The sequence below is a fragment of the Labrus bergylta genome, chromosome 6 (assembly GCF_963930695.1).
Source record: "Labrus bergylta chromosome 6, fLabBer1.1, whole genome shotgun sequence".
Lineage (NCBI taxonomy): Eukaryota > Metazoa > Chordata > Actinopteri > Labriformes > Labridae > Labrus > Labrus bergylta.
This window is the reverse complement of record NC_089200.1, coordinates 30,515,794-30,533,297: the sequence shown is the minus strand read 5'-3', so window position 1 is coordinate 30,533,297 and position 17,504 is coordinate 30,515,794. Positions and strand designations below refer to the sequence as shown.

The 17,504-nt window shown below is 41.3% G+C and overlaps 1 protein-coding gene across 1 annotated transcript in view; it reads left to right on the top strand.

The window, feature by feature from the left end:
- scfd2 (sec1 family domain containing 2) overlaps positions 1-17,504 on the top strand; it is a 141,844-nt gene that overhangs the window by 56,677 nt on the left and 67,663 nt on the right. The window contains exon 5 of the mRNA XM_020643797.3: positions 7,192-7,492. Within this exon, the coding sequence (XP_020499453.1) occupies positions 7,192-7,492 (301 nt within the window). The remainder of the gene's footprint in view (positions 1-7,191; positions 7,493-17,504) is intronic.

Below are 17,504 nucleotides of genomic sequence, written 5' to 3'. Positions count from 1 at the left end.
TTTTCTTTTGCAGTAAGGTGTTTTGATTAACCATCAGATTGTCTGATTCATGTTTTTTTCTGAAGAAAAGATTAGAGACAGACTTTTTATTATTATTATTTAAGGTGCCTGGTGTTACTAGTTGTGATATCAAGCACATTCTAACAATAAAAAAAAATAAAAAATCATTTTGCAGCTACTCTCACTCAAAGAAAATTTCAAACATTTTCAGTTTCATGCTGAAAAACTGCAGAAAACCTATTGATGGAGGTTATGACACTTTTAAAGAGGATTCAGTGTCAATAATGCAGAAAAGAACTTCTTAATCTGAGCTGACACATAGTTTGATGATCTGGTTCCGCGCAAAAAACCTGCACTGAAGGTATTTTCCACCAAACAGCAGGTCTTTCAGAGGAGTGTCTGTGACTAACACCTTTATTTATTCTCCTACATTTTTAATCATTTAAAACTAATTCATCATCTTTAAATGCTGAAAACAACAGTTCTCTTTTTTTTCGAGCTTCATATTTGATCATTGATGAAACTAAGTGACAAGTGAAGTTGTTTTCTGTGATTGCTTCACTATAAAGACCCGCCCTGTTTTACTAGTTGAATGCTTTTCAAGTGAGGCAGCCTGTGTACAGTCTTTGGCTTTGCAGTAACAGTTAGAGCGATCATAATAATAGTAACAAGCTCATCCAAAAAATAGCTAACATGCATGTTCTCTTCCTTTGTACCCCTCATTCACATGCAGATCATTTTATTCCTGCTCTGGAAGTGCAAACTCTGTACCTGTGAATGAAAATTATATTTTATGATGTTACAACATCTGTTGATCCGGTGTGCACACTTTCTCACTTTGTGTTTAGAGTCACATTTCCGCTCCTCCTGTTAGAGACCTGATCCCTCGTCCACACCTTTCACACATGACAGAATAACTGCTGTAAAGATGAAGCCAGAGATAAACTGTATCCTCTCATTCCGGCTCAACCTTCAGCTGAATTTCCGTTTCCTTTTAATAAACAGAAATGTTCCGGTGAACCCGTTCTCAGATAAATCGTTTGTCACGGCTGCAGGTCACACTGAGTATGTCTCTAGTCTTTTACTAAATATCTGTGGAAGCGTTTGTTGTTGTTGTTGTTTACTCGTTTAAAGTCCGGTTCCTCTCTGAGCCTGAAGACAGACGTGTTTGTTTCCAGCTGCTCTACAAATCAAAAGTAAGCTTGCTGTACATAGTTCAAAGTTTAGTCACAGTCTTCTAACAGTTAAGATTTATGTATCTGGGTTTTTTACTAGTTTGCTTGTTTCCCTTCCAGCTTTGCGTGTCGTTATTTGTGAATGCAAATTGGATGTGATTACACGTTTGCTAATGAAGCACATGTGTGTTTCTCATAGAGAATGCAAAAGAGTTTTTTTTTTCTTATTGCCATGGAGATGATGAAACGTCTGACATCCATGTAAGGTGACTCCTGTCCAGGTCTGATGTTGACTGGAGCAACTGACCTATAGCCAACTTTGTTCAGGCTCCCTTAAGGACCCCCACCTCCAAATCCCCGCCCCTCCCCCCAGCCCCCTCAGGCCCAGAAAAAGGCTCATTGTGCAGGCAGAGAGCGAGCGAGCGAGGCCTGGTTCTGGTTAACTCGCTGCGATGCATCTGAAACACTCACCTTCCTCCAGGGTTTGCATCTGGAGCTGGTTTCCTGTTCAGGCCGAGCCGGGCAGGGGCGGAGTTTGGCCCGGGCTCTGTGATTGGGCGAGATAGAGCCTTTGTGGACCCCAGGATTGCCAAACAGTGATCTGTCAATCATTGGCCTACAGATTCAAAGCAGAGCCTAATGTGAGCGAGAGCTTACGATAGGTCCATAAGAGCGAGCGAAAAGCCAGTGACGCTTTAGTCGTAAACCAATAATCCAGCTGCAAATTTAGGGCCTCAGCCAATCAGCTGTGAGTCTTCAGACAACAAAGACCCGTTATGTTCAGAATTTTATCCTGCGTCAGGTTTTCTTTGGGAAATATTGTGTCACGATCTCCAGTTGTTTAAAGTAATGGCTTTATTTGAGTAATTGCAAACTCTAAAAATGGACATTGTTTAGACAGAGCGATGTCTTTGTTATTCTATAATCGTGTGTAATAGTCACATTAGAGTGTGGCAGCAGGGCCACTGCATTTAGTAATGATGTGTAATAATAGGCTTTGCTTCCTGTTATTACGGCAGTCATTCTGTAGTTCAGACCCCTGAATCTGCAGAGGTCCTTAAACGCCTCATGGATTTTGAAATAGTCTTGTGGAAAACTAACAAGGAGATTAGTGAATGATGTGATTAAAAAGTTATGCTGAGTAAGTCTGGTTTAAGTCGAATGATAGTATCTATATGAACTATTTCATTAAAAGATTCCATATTATCCCCATTTTCACCTTTCAGTCTATGAAACCAGTAGAATAGATTTGCACAGTTCGTATCAGCTGGCAGAATGCTGCAGGGCTGCCAGGGGAGGGCCGCCCTCCAGTTTTGGATGAAAAGAGAGACTATGTAAGAAGTTTCAAGGGTTTAGGTAGAGGCTTGAAGCCGTCTCTTGAAATTCTTGGTTTCATATCGGGGAACTATTGCACTATTATTTCTCTGAAGATCTCTGGAGATCAGCACAACTTTGACTGTTTTCCATTTTTATCATTCATTCTTGCACATGCAAAGACTCCACTACCTCTGAAGTTGCTGCTTTTTCTTTTGCTTTTACTTCTTCTCATTGCTGATATTTTCTTACTGCAGACTAAATTGTGTTGTACCGTAGGGTTATCCCATACAATTCCAGTTATAAATCCAAAAATATTGATGATTCGATATGACAGCATCAAAAATAGAAATCCTAGGCCTCCAATACTGGGTCATTTCTTGTTTCTAATTCCCCAAAACTGCAAGTAAACAGCTGCACACAGTCTAAATAGAACAAATGTGTTTTCTGAACTGAAACCAATTCAGACAGATTTAACTCCTCTGCTCTCTGTGTCCAAGAGACATAAATGCTACTTTAACACCAGATGGACTTGAGAAATGTCAGTATTTGCCGACCTGTAAAATATAACAAACCAACGCTGCTCTCTGTTTCACTTGCAGCAGCTTTTGGTGAATATATGAATGGAGATTTGTTGAATGCTTCTGTATTTTTCTGTACTATTGATCATCAAAAAAAAAAACAGAGAATGTGCTCTTTTAAAACACCTGGATACAAAAAGTATCAGAAACTTTCACAACCTAAACAGTTCATGCTCCAGATGACACAAATAGTTACCTCAACACTGAGGCCTTTTCTCAAAGTAAGCGACTGAAAAGGTCACATAAATCAAATATAATAAGACACATTATATCTTTGTGAAATACAGGGATTGTGTTGTTCTGAATGGCGTGGAAATCTTGCTGTTTTCTGCTCCGCTCTGTTCCCAGAGGTGTACTGAGCTCTGTACCTTTCCAGCGAGCTCGAGTGCCAGCGCTGCTTCACTCAGTTCTGAACCAAAGAGCTCCATTTCCTGCTCTGGCGCCGGGGCCTGCAGCTGACAGCAGCTTTTATAGATCTTCTGAAGGGACACAGCTCCAGAGCATGCTTCCTCTCACATGTCAAAACATACACACATGCAGGCAGGGCAGAGCGTGCACTCTGGGTTATTGGTCGTATATTACGGTGCAAAGATTAAAGAATTTGTACTTAAGTACCAGAAACCTAAACAGACAAACAAGACGTCTTGAGGTATTAAGGGAGGTTTGTGATGTCAGGAATTATAACACTCAGAGATACTTTTGGTCAGGAGAGAAGATTCATTTTAGATGCAATGTTATATTTACTTGTCCTATTTTTTAAACTAGTTTGTATAAAAGTCTTCCACATGCAGTATGGCGCAAGTGTGTGTTATACAAACTAAAACATGTCAGCATGCAATAGTACTTAAAGCTCACAGCTATGGAGTAAAGAAGTAATAAATAAAAGATTTCAAGTCCACAGATTCAAACTGGGGTTTGCTACCCCCTAACAGTTGCTAAGCTAATCTGAGGGGTCTTATGATGATCATAATAAAAATAAAGTAAGGCCTGTGTCCGACTTGATATTTTTCCAGGCAGAAAAGCGCTGAAGCATTTGTGCACTGAGAATAAAAGCTCTGCACGTCCATCCTGTCTCTATGACCACTGTATGAACGACACTGGCCGTTGTTCATCCATGCATGTTTGATATTTGAAATTGATATTTGAAATTGTTTTTTCCCCGATCAGACACAGAGCAAAGAGGATGTGGGTACAAGACACGGTCTGTAGGAGGCAAAAGAAAACTGGAAATATCATATATTTGGAGCTCAGGTGTTGCAACAGCGCCTTTCTGAAAAGTTGCAAGATTTTAGACTCCAATTGTCTAAATTTGAGCGGTCCCACAAAGAAGGCGGAACACTCAGAAAAAAGACACGAGGCGCTTTGTGGCTGAATAAAGATGCTGGTTCTTTGGGGAAAAAAAACACTAAAATCTGACACGTGGCCTAAATAAACTTATGAAATTTTCAGTTATTGCCTTTCAATAACCGGAAGATTGCTCACTAGATCATCCCCCATATTTGATACAATCCACAATTTCACAGGAACTTTCTAGTGCTGATTTTGCAGATATTCAGCCTGAACCAACTGGCTCTCAATTCCCATTGGCTTGAAATTGAAAAGTTTCAGAATTGGTGAGGTCACATTTGATTTTATGACCAGAGCAGCTGCCATTTTCCTCCCTCAAAACTGAATCAGAATCACGATGCCTTGATTGTCATTGCACAGATAAAGTACTGTAAGCTGCTTCTCTGTAGTGGTGCACACAGACTGAAAGCAAACACATAAGCCTGGAAAATTAAAGGGTTAACATTTGTTGTCATTCTGGATTAATTTAACATTTAGTACACTCACTTTAAAGTGTGGAAGAAGAAAGGGCATGGTCTGTGTTTTGGCTCGTCAGTGCTTTATCTTTGTAATAAGATATTGCACTTGTTGCGGCGGCCTGATTAAACCTGCTCAGGTCAAAAATGAAAACGTAATTTGCTGTCAGTGGCTCGCTTCCTGGTTGATCCTCCTGCACATGTACAGACACGCATAGAGGTGATAAGTGGTTCTAAAGTGAGAGATGAAAGAAGAAACTGCTGAGTAGTTTGAATTTCAACAAAAAAACCCACAATGTCCTTTCTCTCCTCAACAAGTCCACCAGCCAAAACGAGCGAGGGAATGATCCCCGAACATTGTTTGGCAGTCAGAATGAGTGGGACTCAGAGAGGTATTTGATTTCACAATGTTTAAGGAGAAAAATATGTGCTCAGATTGTATTTGAACGGTCCCAAGGGGCGAGCGGTTGGCCGGGAGGTGAGGCAGGGAGGAGGCCCTGCTGGAGTGAACAGGGCAGTGAGAGAGAGAGAGAGAGAGAGAGAGAGAGAGAGAACGCACTGTCCAAAATGCAGGAGAGAGAGAGATGGACGGACGGGGGGGATAATGTGAGTGATGCAGACGTCATCTTTTGCACTGACTGTTTTTGAAACTTGATATTTATGATAGTGAAAACCCTCAATCATCAACAGAGTCACAGATGTGGACCAAACTCTTCCCAAGAAAAGTCCCCTCAGCTGCTCCTCCACGAGGGACACTCAGTCTCTCTGTGGCTTTGCTTCTCCAGCTCGGGCTCTGATTGTTTTTGCATCTTTGGCTCGTTGCACAGTTCTTCTGGGTCAGACACAGGATCCCCCCCCCAGTGGGCCCACCACAGAGTCCAGAGCCTCTCGTTCTCAGAGCCTGTTTGCTCTTTGCGGAGGAATCCCTCATTAAAATGAAACATATCCACAGGAGCGTTTGTATCTCTGCCGTCTTCTGTCAACAGATTGTATCATCTGAAGCTCAGTTCCTCCTGCAGTATCTTCTCTAACTTTTATTTCCACTGTCTCCTTGCACTCTGTGACTCTGTTTTTCATTTTCAGCCCTTATTTTTCATTCACTGTTCATGTCCACTGGATGGATTAGCTCCACACCCTTGTTTTATAGACCTATGAGCTCACCCTTGTTGTGAGGGCAGCCAGTGTTCTGTTCAGTAAACGGTCCAGTGATCCACAGCATGTCCAGCTACAGAGCAACAATGGAGAGGGACTGCTCAGACAAGGCTCACAAAAAACAGGTCACTGCACCCAAACATCGCCCCGAATGTTATATTTGTCAATGTGTGTGAATGGGTGTGTGTGATAAAGAAAAAAAAAAGAGCAAACAGTTGATGCAAATCCAACAAGAGAATGAAGCAAAATAAAGCATTACCTCAACCACTCAGAGCTGTAAGAAATTAGCTAATGGAACGATGAGCTCACTCACACAGTGCTCTTAATTTTCACACTTTTTCTATGTCAGCCAGCTAATATGAATGTAGACTTATTGTGACGGCCCTGTCACCAGGCACTGGGAGTGTTTGGCTTGCTCCTGTGGTCACTGGAGGTTCATCATCAGCACCTGGGCTGATTTTGCATTCTCGTCTACAAAGATCTGCTGGTTTCCCTCATTTACTCTCGGGCTCTCCCTCAGCCTCACCAACATTTGCAAATTTGTTTCTTTAGTTATTTATGTTCGAGCACTCTTAAACACCTCACTCACCGCATAATACTTAAACACACAAATACAGGTTCACAACTGATTAAATTCTTGTTATTGAGTAATTTAATTTGTTTTGTAATAAATGATTCTTTGTCTTTCATTTTTCTTTTTGATTCTTCTGACTCCTCCCGTCTTTCGCCATGACCCACGAGCCGGGTTATGACATAATCAACAGGTCATATTACTGTGAATAATCAAGAGGTGGGACACTTCTAATTGTTCACCTAATAACTATAAGAACTTAACAAACAGCATTATAGATTAACTTTATGTAAAGCAAGAGAGCAAACCATCAGATATTCCAAAATGTCAAAGTTTCCCTGACAGAGTTTACCTCAGGTTATAATGTGCTTGAATATTGGAGGGTTTAAAAAAAGGAAAAAGTACTTCCAAACATTTCAAGCTATCTGATGAAAACCAATAATCTGTGCAGTTTCCCTTTATCGCCATGAATTTCACATCAGTGCTCATTTTGTGTTATAACTTATGAGAAATCAAACTTTGAATATCTCTAGAAGGTTACAAATCTGTTTTACAATGGCCTGTCATTTATATTTGTTGTTTGTGGTTTGTCACAGGCTCTGGGAGACTCTGACTTCCCCGCTGTCTTGAGGCAGCTGCTGCCCCTGATGAAGCCTCGAGGAGGAGAGGACAGCTTGTCCTCGGGGTCGAGGTCCGGGGAGGATGAATGTGGTCCCGATGAGCTGATCCTCCTGCTGGTTTACCTGTACTCCCTGGCTGACGAGGCCCAGCCTGCAGACCAGGAGGCCGAGGAGGAAGAGGAGGAGCTGGAGAAGCTGGAGAGGGAGCTGATAGGAGCGCTCACCCTGGTCATCACCCGAGAGAGCCAGCTCAGCCCGCTACTGCAGAAACTCACCGGTGAGTTAATGTGATCTCATGATTACTTCCAGGAGTGTGCTGTGTTGTGCCAAACATGCACATGGTCAGAGAGAGAGAGAGAGAGAGAAAAAGAAATCAGAGCAGGAGAGTGAGAACACATGATTGTTTATTTCCTCTGTCGGCCTCCAGCGCTGTTAATGGGAGGATTCTTATCAAAGTTTTCACACCCCATCTCTCTCTTTCAATCCCTGTATCACACTCTCTGATATGCACATACCCTGTATCTACACACACACACACACACACACACACACACACACACACACACACACAATCTTTGGTCAGTTTGGCAAGCAGCTACACAAATATTGGAGTGTGGGAATGTCTGAGCTTGTGGAAAAGTGTGAGAGAAAAATAACGTGAGGCAGAAATGACCCTTCACTTGAACGTCTACAGCTCCTCTTCCATGACAATGAGAGTTACTTCTTGTGGTTTTATCTCACTAATATGAAGAGATCGAACTGAAAGAAGATGAAAATACTTTCCAACTGTCCTCCACTGAAGTTTTTTGTACATCTCTACTTTACATGAGTATTTTTCTTTGACTGTTACGGCCTGCATTTTAACACCAATATCTGAACATTCCACGTTCAGGATTTAAAAATAAGAGTCATTACTTTAGCTTTAATGCATAAAGGGGAGTTGTCTCTTATTTTATATTTGCAGCATTGCACACTGCCTTCCCCATATATCAAGACTAATTTCAGCCTAAATGGATGAGACAATAACACATAGTTAAGATGCTTCTTTGGCATTTCTTTAGGTTTATCATCCATTACAGGTGTTACATTTCAAAAATGGACTTATAGCTACCTGAATGAAAGTGAAGCAGCCGACATGAACGATGACTTCAGAGCAGCACAGGGGGCTGGATCTTTGTATTGGAAGTTTTCTGCTTTCTTTTTGTAATGTTTTTGTAGTCGGAGGAGTATCGACCAATAACCTGTTCGCGTGCTTTGCAGCAGGTTTGATCGCAATCCACCGTAATGACATCCCGGCTTCCATCTGCGATAACATGCCACAGATTTATTTGTCTCTATAAACAGATACCTGCACACTAGTGCAGCTAACAATCTGGTAAAAGATTTCAACCTCCTCGAAAGCCAATCAGCGTTCAGATTACCTGACTACCTGAAAAGCATCAGAAATCATTGATCAGATCTTCATCCAACAAACATTTTAAAAGTTGTTTTCTTGTCCTCTTGAGGACACACCCGACAAAGCTTAACTATTTAGTTTTTACAAATCTGCTTCATGATGTTATTTGAGCAAACCTCCGACCTGTTTATGTGAGTAAATCACAAGAAAATTTGTTTATTTTTTAGGTTCATACTACTGAAGTAATCCAGAGTGAAGCCTCTGTGTAACTTACTATTTACCGTCCAACTGAGACTCGCCAGAAACTGATGAACGCTCCTCTGAAGGATGTAATGAACCAAGAAATTACAGTTTATTTTGCAGACATAACTTCACTTCTTATCTAAACATACTTTCATACTGTCACTTCTCAAGTTGCTTATTGGACAGTAAACAATGCAATGTGCAGTTAATATAGTCTTGGCTCAAAGTCGTTTATCACTTACTGTTGGCTTCACTGGAAGTTGGCCATCAGATATACATTGTCATCAAACAATAGCCGTTGTGTTTCAAGATTGGAGCAAAGTTGATGTAACAATATTTTCAAAATGAATAGTTTTTGTACTTTGATTTAAAGTAAGTCTGATCTCAGTTTAATATGCTCTAATGAGATGAGATGAGATGAGATGAGATGAGATTCAACTTTATTGTCATTACACATATACAAGTATAGAGTAACGAAATGAGGTTTGGCATCTCACCAGAAGTGCAAATAAGCAGAAAGTGCAAGAGTCTGTGCTATGTACAGTAATTACAAAATTTACAGATGTAGACTAAAAAAAGTGAATTATTAGGTATATATGGATGGCTGGATTAATGGGATGCTATAAATATAAATAAATGCTATAAATAAGTAATGCTACAAAATAAGTGTATTCTAGTTGAGTTGAGCTTCAGTTAGCATTGCACACAAACAGCTTGTAGAAATGTCCTCCAAAGGGACTCTTCATACTTTGATACTGTGACAACATTTATTCTGCAGGAAAACGTGCTTTTACAAGAGTTGTATCTTTACTTCCCCCTGAGTACAGAAGGTGTGTGCTTTTTTACCAACTCCACTTATACCCACCAGTGTGTGTTTACTCCGGGGTTTCCTTGGTTTCTGTGCAGCGGCAGAGTGTTTGCAGGTTTTGGCTGAGCTGGTTAACTGTGTGGTGGAGCAGATCAAGGGCCGGCCTCCAAAGATGAATGAAGCGTCTACCTCCACACCACAGCCAGCTGTACCTCCCAGAGTAATAGCGTCTTTAACCTTGAGCCTGTACACACACACGTCTCCTCCCCTGCCACATAGTTCATAATTAGAGCTACTTTTAGTTTTGGCCTGCTCTGTTACCTTCGCACACCCTGAAATAATACACTGCTGTCCGGATTTTCATCTCATATCACACACAGGCTCATATATTATATGGAGGGGTTGGTACGTCGATGTAAAGCACTAATAAAGATTGTTGATCCCTCTCCGTCTCTCTCTCTCTCTCTCTCTCTCTCTCTCTCTCTCTCTCTCTCTCTCTCTCTCTCTCTCTCTTCCTGTTCGACTTGGCTAAGTGCAGTTTGGATTGAGGGGCCTCTTGGCAGGCGCAGGCTGCAAGATGTGGCTCATGTTAAAAACCTGCTTCTCTGTTATAAACACTTCATTGGAAATTACCCTGTCAGAATGTGCCAGGTGTGTTTTAAACAGAAAAAAAGTTGTGCGTGTGTGTGCACATGTGCGCAGGTCTTGCCCAAGTGGAGGAATTCAGCACCCTGCTTTTTTCTATTTGAATGTGTGTTTGTGTGCGTGCACCAGTGTCTGTGTTTTATGGCAGTGGATGGAGCTTGGCTGGCGTAACGTGAGGCGGGAGGTCGTCTCTCTGCATCCAGAGCAAAAACATTGATTGTGACATTCTCCACCAATTAAAGGATTCTAATGGAAACCAGACGCAGAATGAAACCTGGTCACCATGAGAACTATGTTTTCACAAAGTCTTCTGTTTTGTTCCCCTTGGCTACAGTGTGTGCACAAAGAGCGTGCAGGAGACACAAGAACAATACACACACACACACACACACACACACACACACACACACACACACACACACACACACACACACACACACACAAGAATGCTGGAAATAAAGAACTAAGGACAAGGGATTTAAGGACAGGACGCATGACGAGTTAATGCTGCACACCCCGACCTCGCTAACGACCTCCTTCTGGGAACTTAATTAAAGAGCATCTTCAGGAAGTGGTGCTCCTCAGACTACTGTACACTGAAGATCTGTTATCTGGTCCTTGTTTCCTGTCAGCCGTGTTGGACCTGAGTTTCATATCGAGTTGGAGCAAACTTTCATGAATAGTTTTTTCTTTCAATAAGCAGAAAGTTGGTGTGACGGTTTTCACTGTTGCATAATCTTTCAGGCGGACATTAACTTTCATTTTAAAAAAACAAACAAACCTGGATTTACAAGAAGGTACAGTAGCAACGTTTCATTGGAAGTAATTTTCTCCCATTAGAATTGTTGCTCATTGGACATGCTCTGTCTGAGTTGAAACAGTTCTATAGTCTGCAGACAGGTGTAAGACAGCAGACGATGGTACATTTAAGTCTTCTGATAAACCAGTTACACTGACTCTCCATTTACTAACTGAGCTGAGGGAACAAGCTTGTGAACTGACCTGGGTTCAGCTTGATAGCATAGAGAGCTTATTTTTCCTCTTGTTACATATTATTCCATTAAGAGGTGTACAACAGAGAACAAGTTACGACTTTGGTAAAGGCAACATAGAGAGACAACCAGAGGTGGGCACAGGTCAGCAAAAATGTCACATACCATAAAATCCAGAATATAAGTCTGGTATATAAGACGCTCCCTGTTTTGAAGGTCTCTTAGCGAGAAAAAAAGTTTAAACTCTCTTCCTGTGTGACGATTTATATTGTGTTCAGCGATGTCTACAACGTGCAGTTTCTGTACAGCTGTGTCATTCTTTTAGTTCTGTCTTTTTTCACGTTCGGGGGTTTGCACTCCTACTAGCTACAGTACTGTAGTCGAGCTCTCAGACTGCAGGGAAAGTTGTGAGGCACAGACTCCTAGCTTGTGAGCCCGACTCCGCTGGTCACTTTTTAACTTTAATATAGGACTCTTTCAATCAAAAGAGCACTCCACTCCAGGTTTATTTATGGAACAATATACCACTGTTTTCTGTAAATGCATGATTATCACCTCGTGAGGAAGAAAAGATGTGAAAAAAGTCACGCAGCCAGCCTGGTCTGTGTTGCCGTCTTTCCCAGCACAGCGTGCACTCAGCTTTCAATACACAATGGATGGGGTTTTAATAATTTCAGGTTGCAGTGATAGGGGCAGCTGCATCCGCGGTAATGACAGCGCATGTTTCAGTATTTTGAACTGGTATATTGTTTTACATATATATGTATATTTTATTTTACAATAGTTGACCAATAATCTGTTATTCTAAATGTATTCAAAATGCACATCCCTACATAGAATCCTAGTAAACTATATTTTCCATGTTATGGCAATAATGGAACACAGCAACGCTGTGGTGAAGCATTGCTTGATAAAATACATTCCATGTAGCTTTTTATCAACAATGGAGAACTGTGTGGCTCGGGTTTTAACCGGTCAAATGTTTATTTTGGTCTTTTTGAGAGATTTATTGTCAATCGTCCAATATTATATCATGCCTCTCTAAATGCTATACATGTCACTGTGGTTTTTCTTCATGCAGCTTAGCACCAGAGCGTGGACAGTAGAGCAGCCAGAACAGACTCCTCAAAACAACCTTCAACCATAGTTTGGGTTCTCAAAAAGTTTTGCTTGGTCTGCATGTTGTGTCACTTCATGAAGAAGGAAAAATCCATATTACAGAGCCCAGTATAAAACGTCTACATTGTTGTCTCAGCATATGGCTTTGATTAAAGGCTCGAGCAGCATTTCTCCAGGAAAATGGTTCCTCTTATTGCAGCCTGGGAAATGAGCTCTTAAACCAAAACGCTCCTCAGCCAACACCACATGTGGAAGGAGCCCCCATTGGTCTCTGACAACACTGCAAATACAGAACAACCACTGTGATTGGATTAGGGACACACTGCGCTCCTGAAAAGCTGGAGTCTGATTGGCTGCTTGGCAGACAGTCTGTGGTGAACAGGGCTGCCGTGTGATGTGTGCAGGTTGTAAATAGCTCCAAGCGGTTAATGTTAATCTCTGGTTCAGTTGTGGCAGAAAAAAGACATTGATGCTGGTAAGAGGGCCATTATGAGCGTTCCCCAGACTTCTTTATGGATTTGTTTCCTGTCACACTCAGTGCTAAACCAAACCTCCTTCGTCTTTATTCTCGTTACTTCTTCTCTGAGAAAGAGAGAAGGCCAACTCAAATGTTTCCTAATTGTTTGCCTTTTAGGACATCAGGCTTTCTCAGTCAGTGTGATGGATCAGTGTGTGTGTGCACTCATGTCAGTGTGTGGGTGTGTGCAGCTCCACATACTGAGAATATGAAGTCCCATCCTCACATGGTTTGTGATTTACGAGCGGGGACAGAAAAAAGGGGAAGAAGGTCGCAAAAAGAACTGGCAAGACATGAATTTAAACTGGAATTGCAGTGGTTTGAAAGTCCTCTCTGCCTCACACACACACAGGGTTTGTTTTTCATCCTGTCAGCTGGGCGTGCACGGGGCAAAGAGGAAGAGGGGAGCAGTTTGAGAGTCGGACCTCCCCAACGCCGCTGTTTGGGTTGGCAGTGCAGCGCGGGCCAGTCGAGGGACATGAAAGGGATCACACATAACTCAGGCCACCAACTCTCCGTCTGCCTGCTACTCCAAACTTTTCTTCTCTTTGTTTTTTTAATTTCCTTTTCTCCATCTTCCTCGCTCTCCTCCTCTTCCTCCTCCTCGCTCTGAGGCCCAGAAGCGCCCGGCTGGTTTCAGGGGGGGAAGTGGAGCAGAAGTTAGTCTAATGATCGCGCCTGATTAAATATATTTCCCCTGTTGCACTGTGTTTATGAAATTAGTCCCAATTATTTTTAATTGGCGGTCTTTCTTTACTTCCTCCCCTGTTGCACACACACTCTCTCTCTCTCTCTCTCTCTCTCTCTCTCTCTCTCTCTCTCTCTCTCTCTCTCTCTCTCTCTCTCTCTCTCTCTCTCTCTCTCTCTCTCTCTCTATTCCACACACAGACTTACACATATTGTACATGTATATGAGGTGAAGCTTGTGGACCTCAGGGTGAACAAAGCAGCCGGTGGTGTTGTTCTCTCTCGGCACAGAGCTCAGTCTTTAATGAACGCAGGCTCATCAGCTCCCCCAGACTCACACCCACCCACCCACCGTGGTGGACTCTTAATACTGGGTCTCTTGTTTTCTCTTATCCAAGTAACTTCCTACTTTCTTCTTCCCAGAGTTCAGACTTTTTGGGGTTTTGGTATTTAAAAAAAAGAAAAAGAGAAAAGGCAACAAACATCTAACGTTCTGTCAAAATCTTTTAACTTCTTCAAACCTGAAATACTTCTGGCAAATGTATAGCTTTCACTTGACATCATAGACTTATGGAATCGCCCACCTGGCGGACAAGAAAAGCTCCCTACCGCTGAACACTACGATGAAGTTGCCGGTCTCAGTTGCTACCTTAAGTGTTTTAACCAATTTATTTATTTATTTTTAAATACAGGTATTCAGTTGTTGAGATCGGAGAAACTGAAAAAAGGCAAAGATTTTTGATAACCCATTTCATCTTATTGCAACTAACTTTGACATTCAGCCACTGACTTGTTAGCATTAATGATCAATAAATACAATAGAAAGTTGTGTATTAATCCAAGATATGAACATTTATCTTCATCATGTTTATTTGAGCCTGAGGTAAAAACTCACTGACTGTTTTTACATTTTAAAGCTCTGCTGTGTTATAATTGTTACACATTATTTGGGTTAATGCGCTCTTTGCCTGAACATGAGGGTCTGAAGGGGTCGGCATAAGGAGCGAGACTCAGTGTTTTCACTCGCCCCTGACTTTGTTTTGACTTGTTTTCTATTCATTCTGCTTCATCATCAGCTGCAGAGCTCAAATCCAACTGTGTTAAGATAAAGTTCATGGTACTAGTTTGTGCTATCACGGACATCATGTCCGTCCTACTTTTCTTATGGTGTTTTCCATTTACCTCCGAACTTGGATCTCTGAGCGGGGAATGACATCACACCCAGGTTAACTGCCTTCCAGTTGAGAGTTTGGTTAGCTAATACCAGGAGATACAAAAATATCAAACAGCACGCACATCAAAAAGCTAAAGTAAAGCACCCAGTAAAGCTTACTGGGTGCTGAAAAAAAAACATCCAAAGGTAGAAAAAATAGTCTGCACACCAGAAGCTGCTTCAATAAAAATGAATTTAATGGAAAATACCACCTGTAACATTTCGGGCCCTTCGCACCCTTCATCAGAATACTATGTCATAACAACACACTATGTGATAGTTTGTGTGTGAAAGCAACATAACAAAACGTCCAGAGATAGAACTTGTACGATACTATCGGTCAGATTGATTTAATTACAAAAAGAAGAGGACTTAGTTGTTAATAAACTCAACAGTTACAGCTCAAATGTTAATATATTATATTTTAACTACTACTGAAAGGCCTCCTGAGTTTCAAAGTTGGACTTCTAGAGGGCGTTCCTGATGACGTATCAGACCTGCAAATCGGAATTTCTGACTTCCGAGATGGAAGGAAACTCAGCATTTGTACAGAATCTTTTCTATGCCTCTATACATCACAGTGAATATGAAGCTACTGAAGCCCCCAAAGCTGAAATTAAGATTCATCTTAACAAATAGATAAAGTTTATGATACAACATTACTTGATTTCTTCAAATCCTCCACTTGATGCTTCCAGTGTAATAAAAAAGGAAGTAGTAACTTTTCTCTCCCACATCTTCAAACTGCTATAACTCCAGGATGATCATGACTCTGTTCAAAATCTGCCAGGGTTCATATTTTAATTTGAGGGAGTAAAAAAGAAACTTAAAAAAAAAAAAAATCTTTAGAAGAGAAGAGTTTTTTGGGAAGATTCCTCAGATCTGGCCCAGAGTGTCGTTTACACCTCTGTTTGTTTTATGGAGTGTGTTAGCGCTCAGCGGAGAATTCCTCTGCGGTCTTATTTACGACAGGAAATGCACGTCATAAAAGGCTCCTAAGAACTTATTTGTCCGCTGGGAATGAGCCTCGTAGAATGAAAAAGGACACGATGATGAACCCACACAGACTCGCAAGTAGACACTCGCTCAAACAAGGAGACAGCAGATACACAAACCAGACACACACACACACACACACACACACACAGGCGGGCTCCAGAGGGGACTCTAACTCTGACAGTGGCCCCTGGCCCCTGCACACGCGTCAGTGCAGACGGGGGTCAGTCTGTGACCTTCTGACGGGGGGGGTCGGACGGAGGAGTCCAGCCTCTGTCGTCTGCAGAGGCGCTCGTTTCCTCCTTCGGGGAAATCATCCTTTTATATCTGTGTGGAAAAAGTTTCTGCTTGTCCCGCTGCGCAGCGCTCACAGATAAACACAGAATTTAAGGGAGGTTTAGGTTAATGTTTGTGTAGGTTGATGCATCTGTGTGTGTGTGTGTGTGTGTGTGTGTGTGTGTGTGTGTCTGTGTGTGTGTGTGTGTGTCTGTGTGTGTGTGTGTCTCTCTTTTTCAGGAGGAGGGATATTTAATTTTAATAATCATATAATGCAAAAACAGTATACTTTTTTTTGCTGTGTTTTCATGATGTCAGAGTTTTAAACTTTGACATGATTCTGGTTCAAATCAAACGATATCTGTTTCCTTTTTGGTACCATGGCAACACAATTTGAAATCCTGTTTACCCAGTATCCAATAATTTCTTGCTTTTATTGGTTAAAAAAATGTTTTGTTTTTTTAAATAAAATGTCAATCTTACCGGCCATAGCCAATAGTTTGCACTTTCTCCACCACTGTATTAATGAACCTGTTATTCATTTTATTAAACCTCAGTTACAACCCAGCCCTCCAAATAAAGCAAAAATATTCTCTACTGTATGTACTTTGTTTATTTTTAAAACATCTGTTGCAACTTTAAAGATGTTTAACAGATAATTTATACAGCATTTAAATAGTTCATGGATCATTACCAAATACTTCATACAGTATATCAAGTGTTACAACGTGTGCAACAACACACTGTTCATAAAACTGATATAATCAGAATGTGATCATTATTGTTTATCATCAGCTTTTAATTAAAACAGTATATGATTTATGTAGTCATGATTAAACGACACAAACTAATGTCAAAGTCAAATAAATTAAAGCATTACTAATAATGACTTAACATTGTTAATTATCATTTGATTTTAAGTCAACAATAAAACACTTTTAACTTAAGTAAATCAACTCATTACATGTAATGTTTATTTATGATGCTTATCATAAATTGTTACCGTTTTAAATTACAAAAAAGTATTCCTGCATTTTGGACAGTGCTTTCTCTCTCTCTCTCTCTCTCTCTCTCTCTCTTCTTCTCTCTCTCTCTGTCTCTCTCTCTCTGTCTCTCTCTCTGTCTGTCTCTCTCTCTCTCTGTCTCTCTCTCTGTCTGTCTCTCTCTCTCTCTCTCTCTCTCTCTCTCTCTCTCTTCTCGCTCTCTCTGTCTCTCTCTCTGTCTCTCTCTCTCTCTGTCTCTCTCTCTCTGTCTCTCTCTCTGTCTGTCTCTCTCTCTCTCTGTCTCTCTCTCTGTCTGTCTCTCTCTCTCTCTCTCTCTCTCTCTCTCTTCTCGCTCTCTCTGTCTCTCTCTCTGTCTGTCTGTCTCTCTCTCTCTCTCTCTCTCTCTCTCTCTCT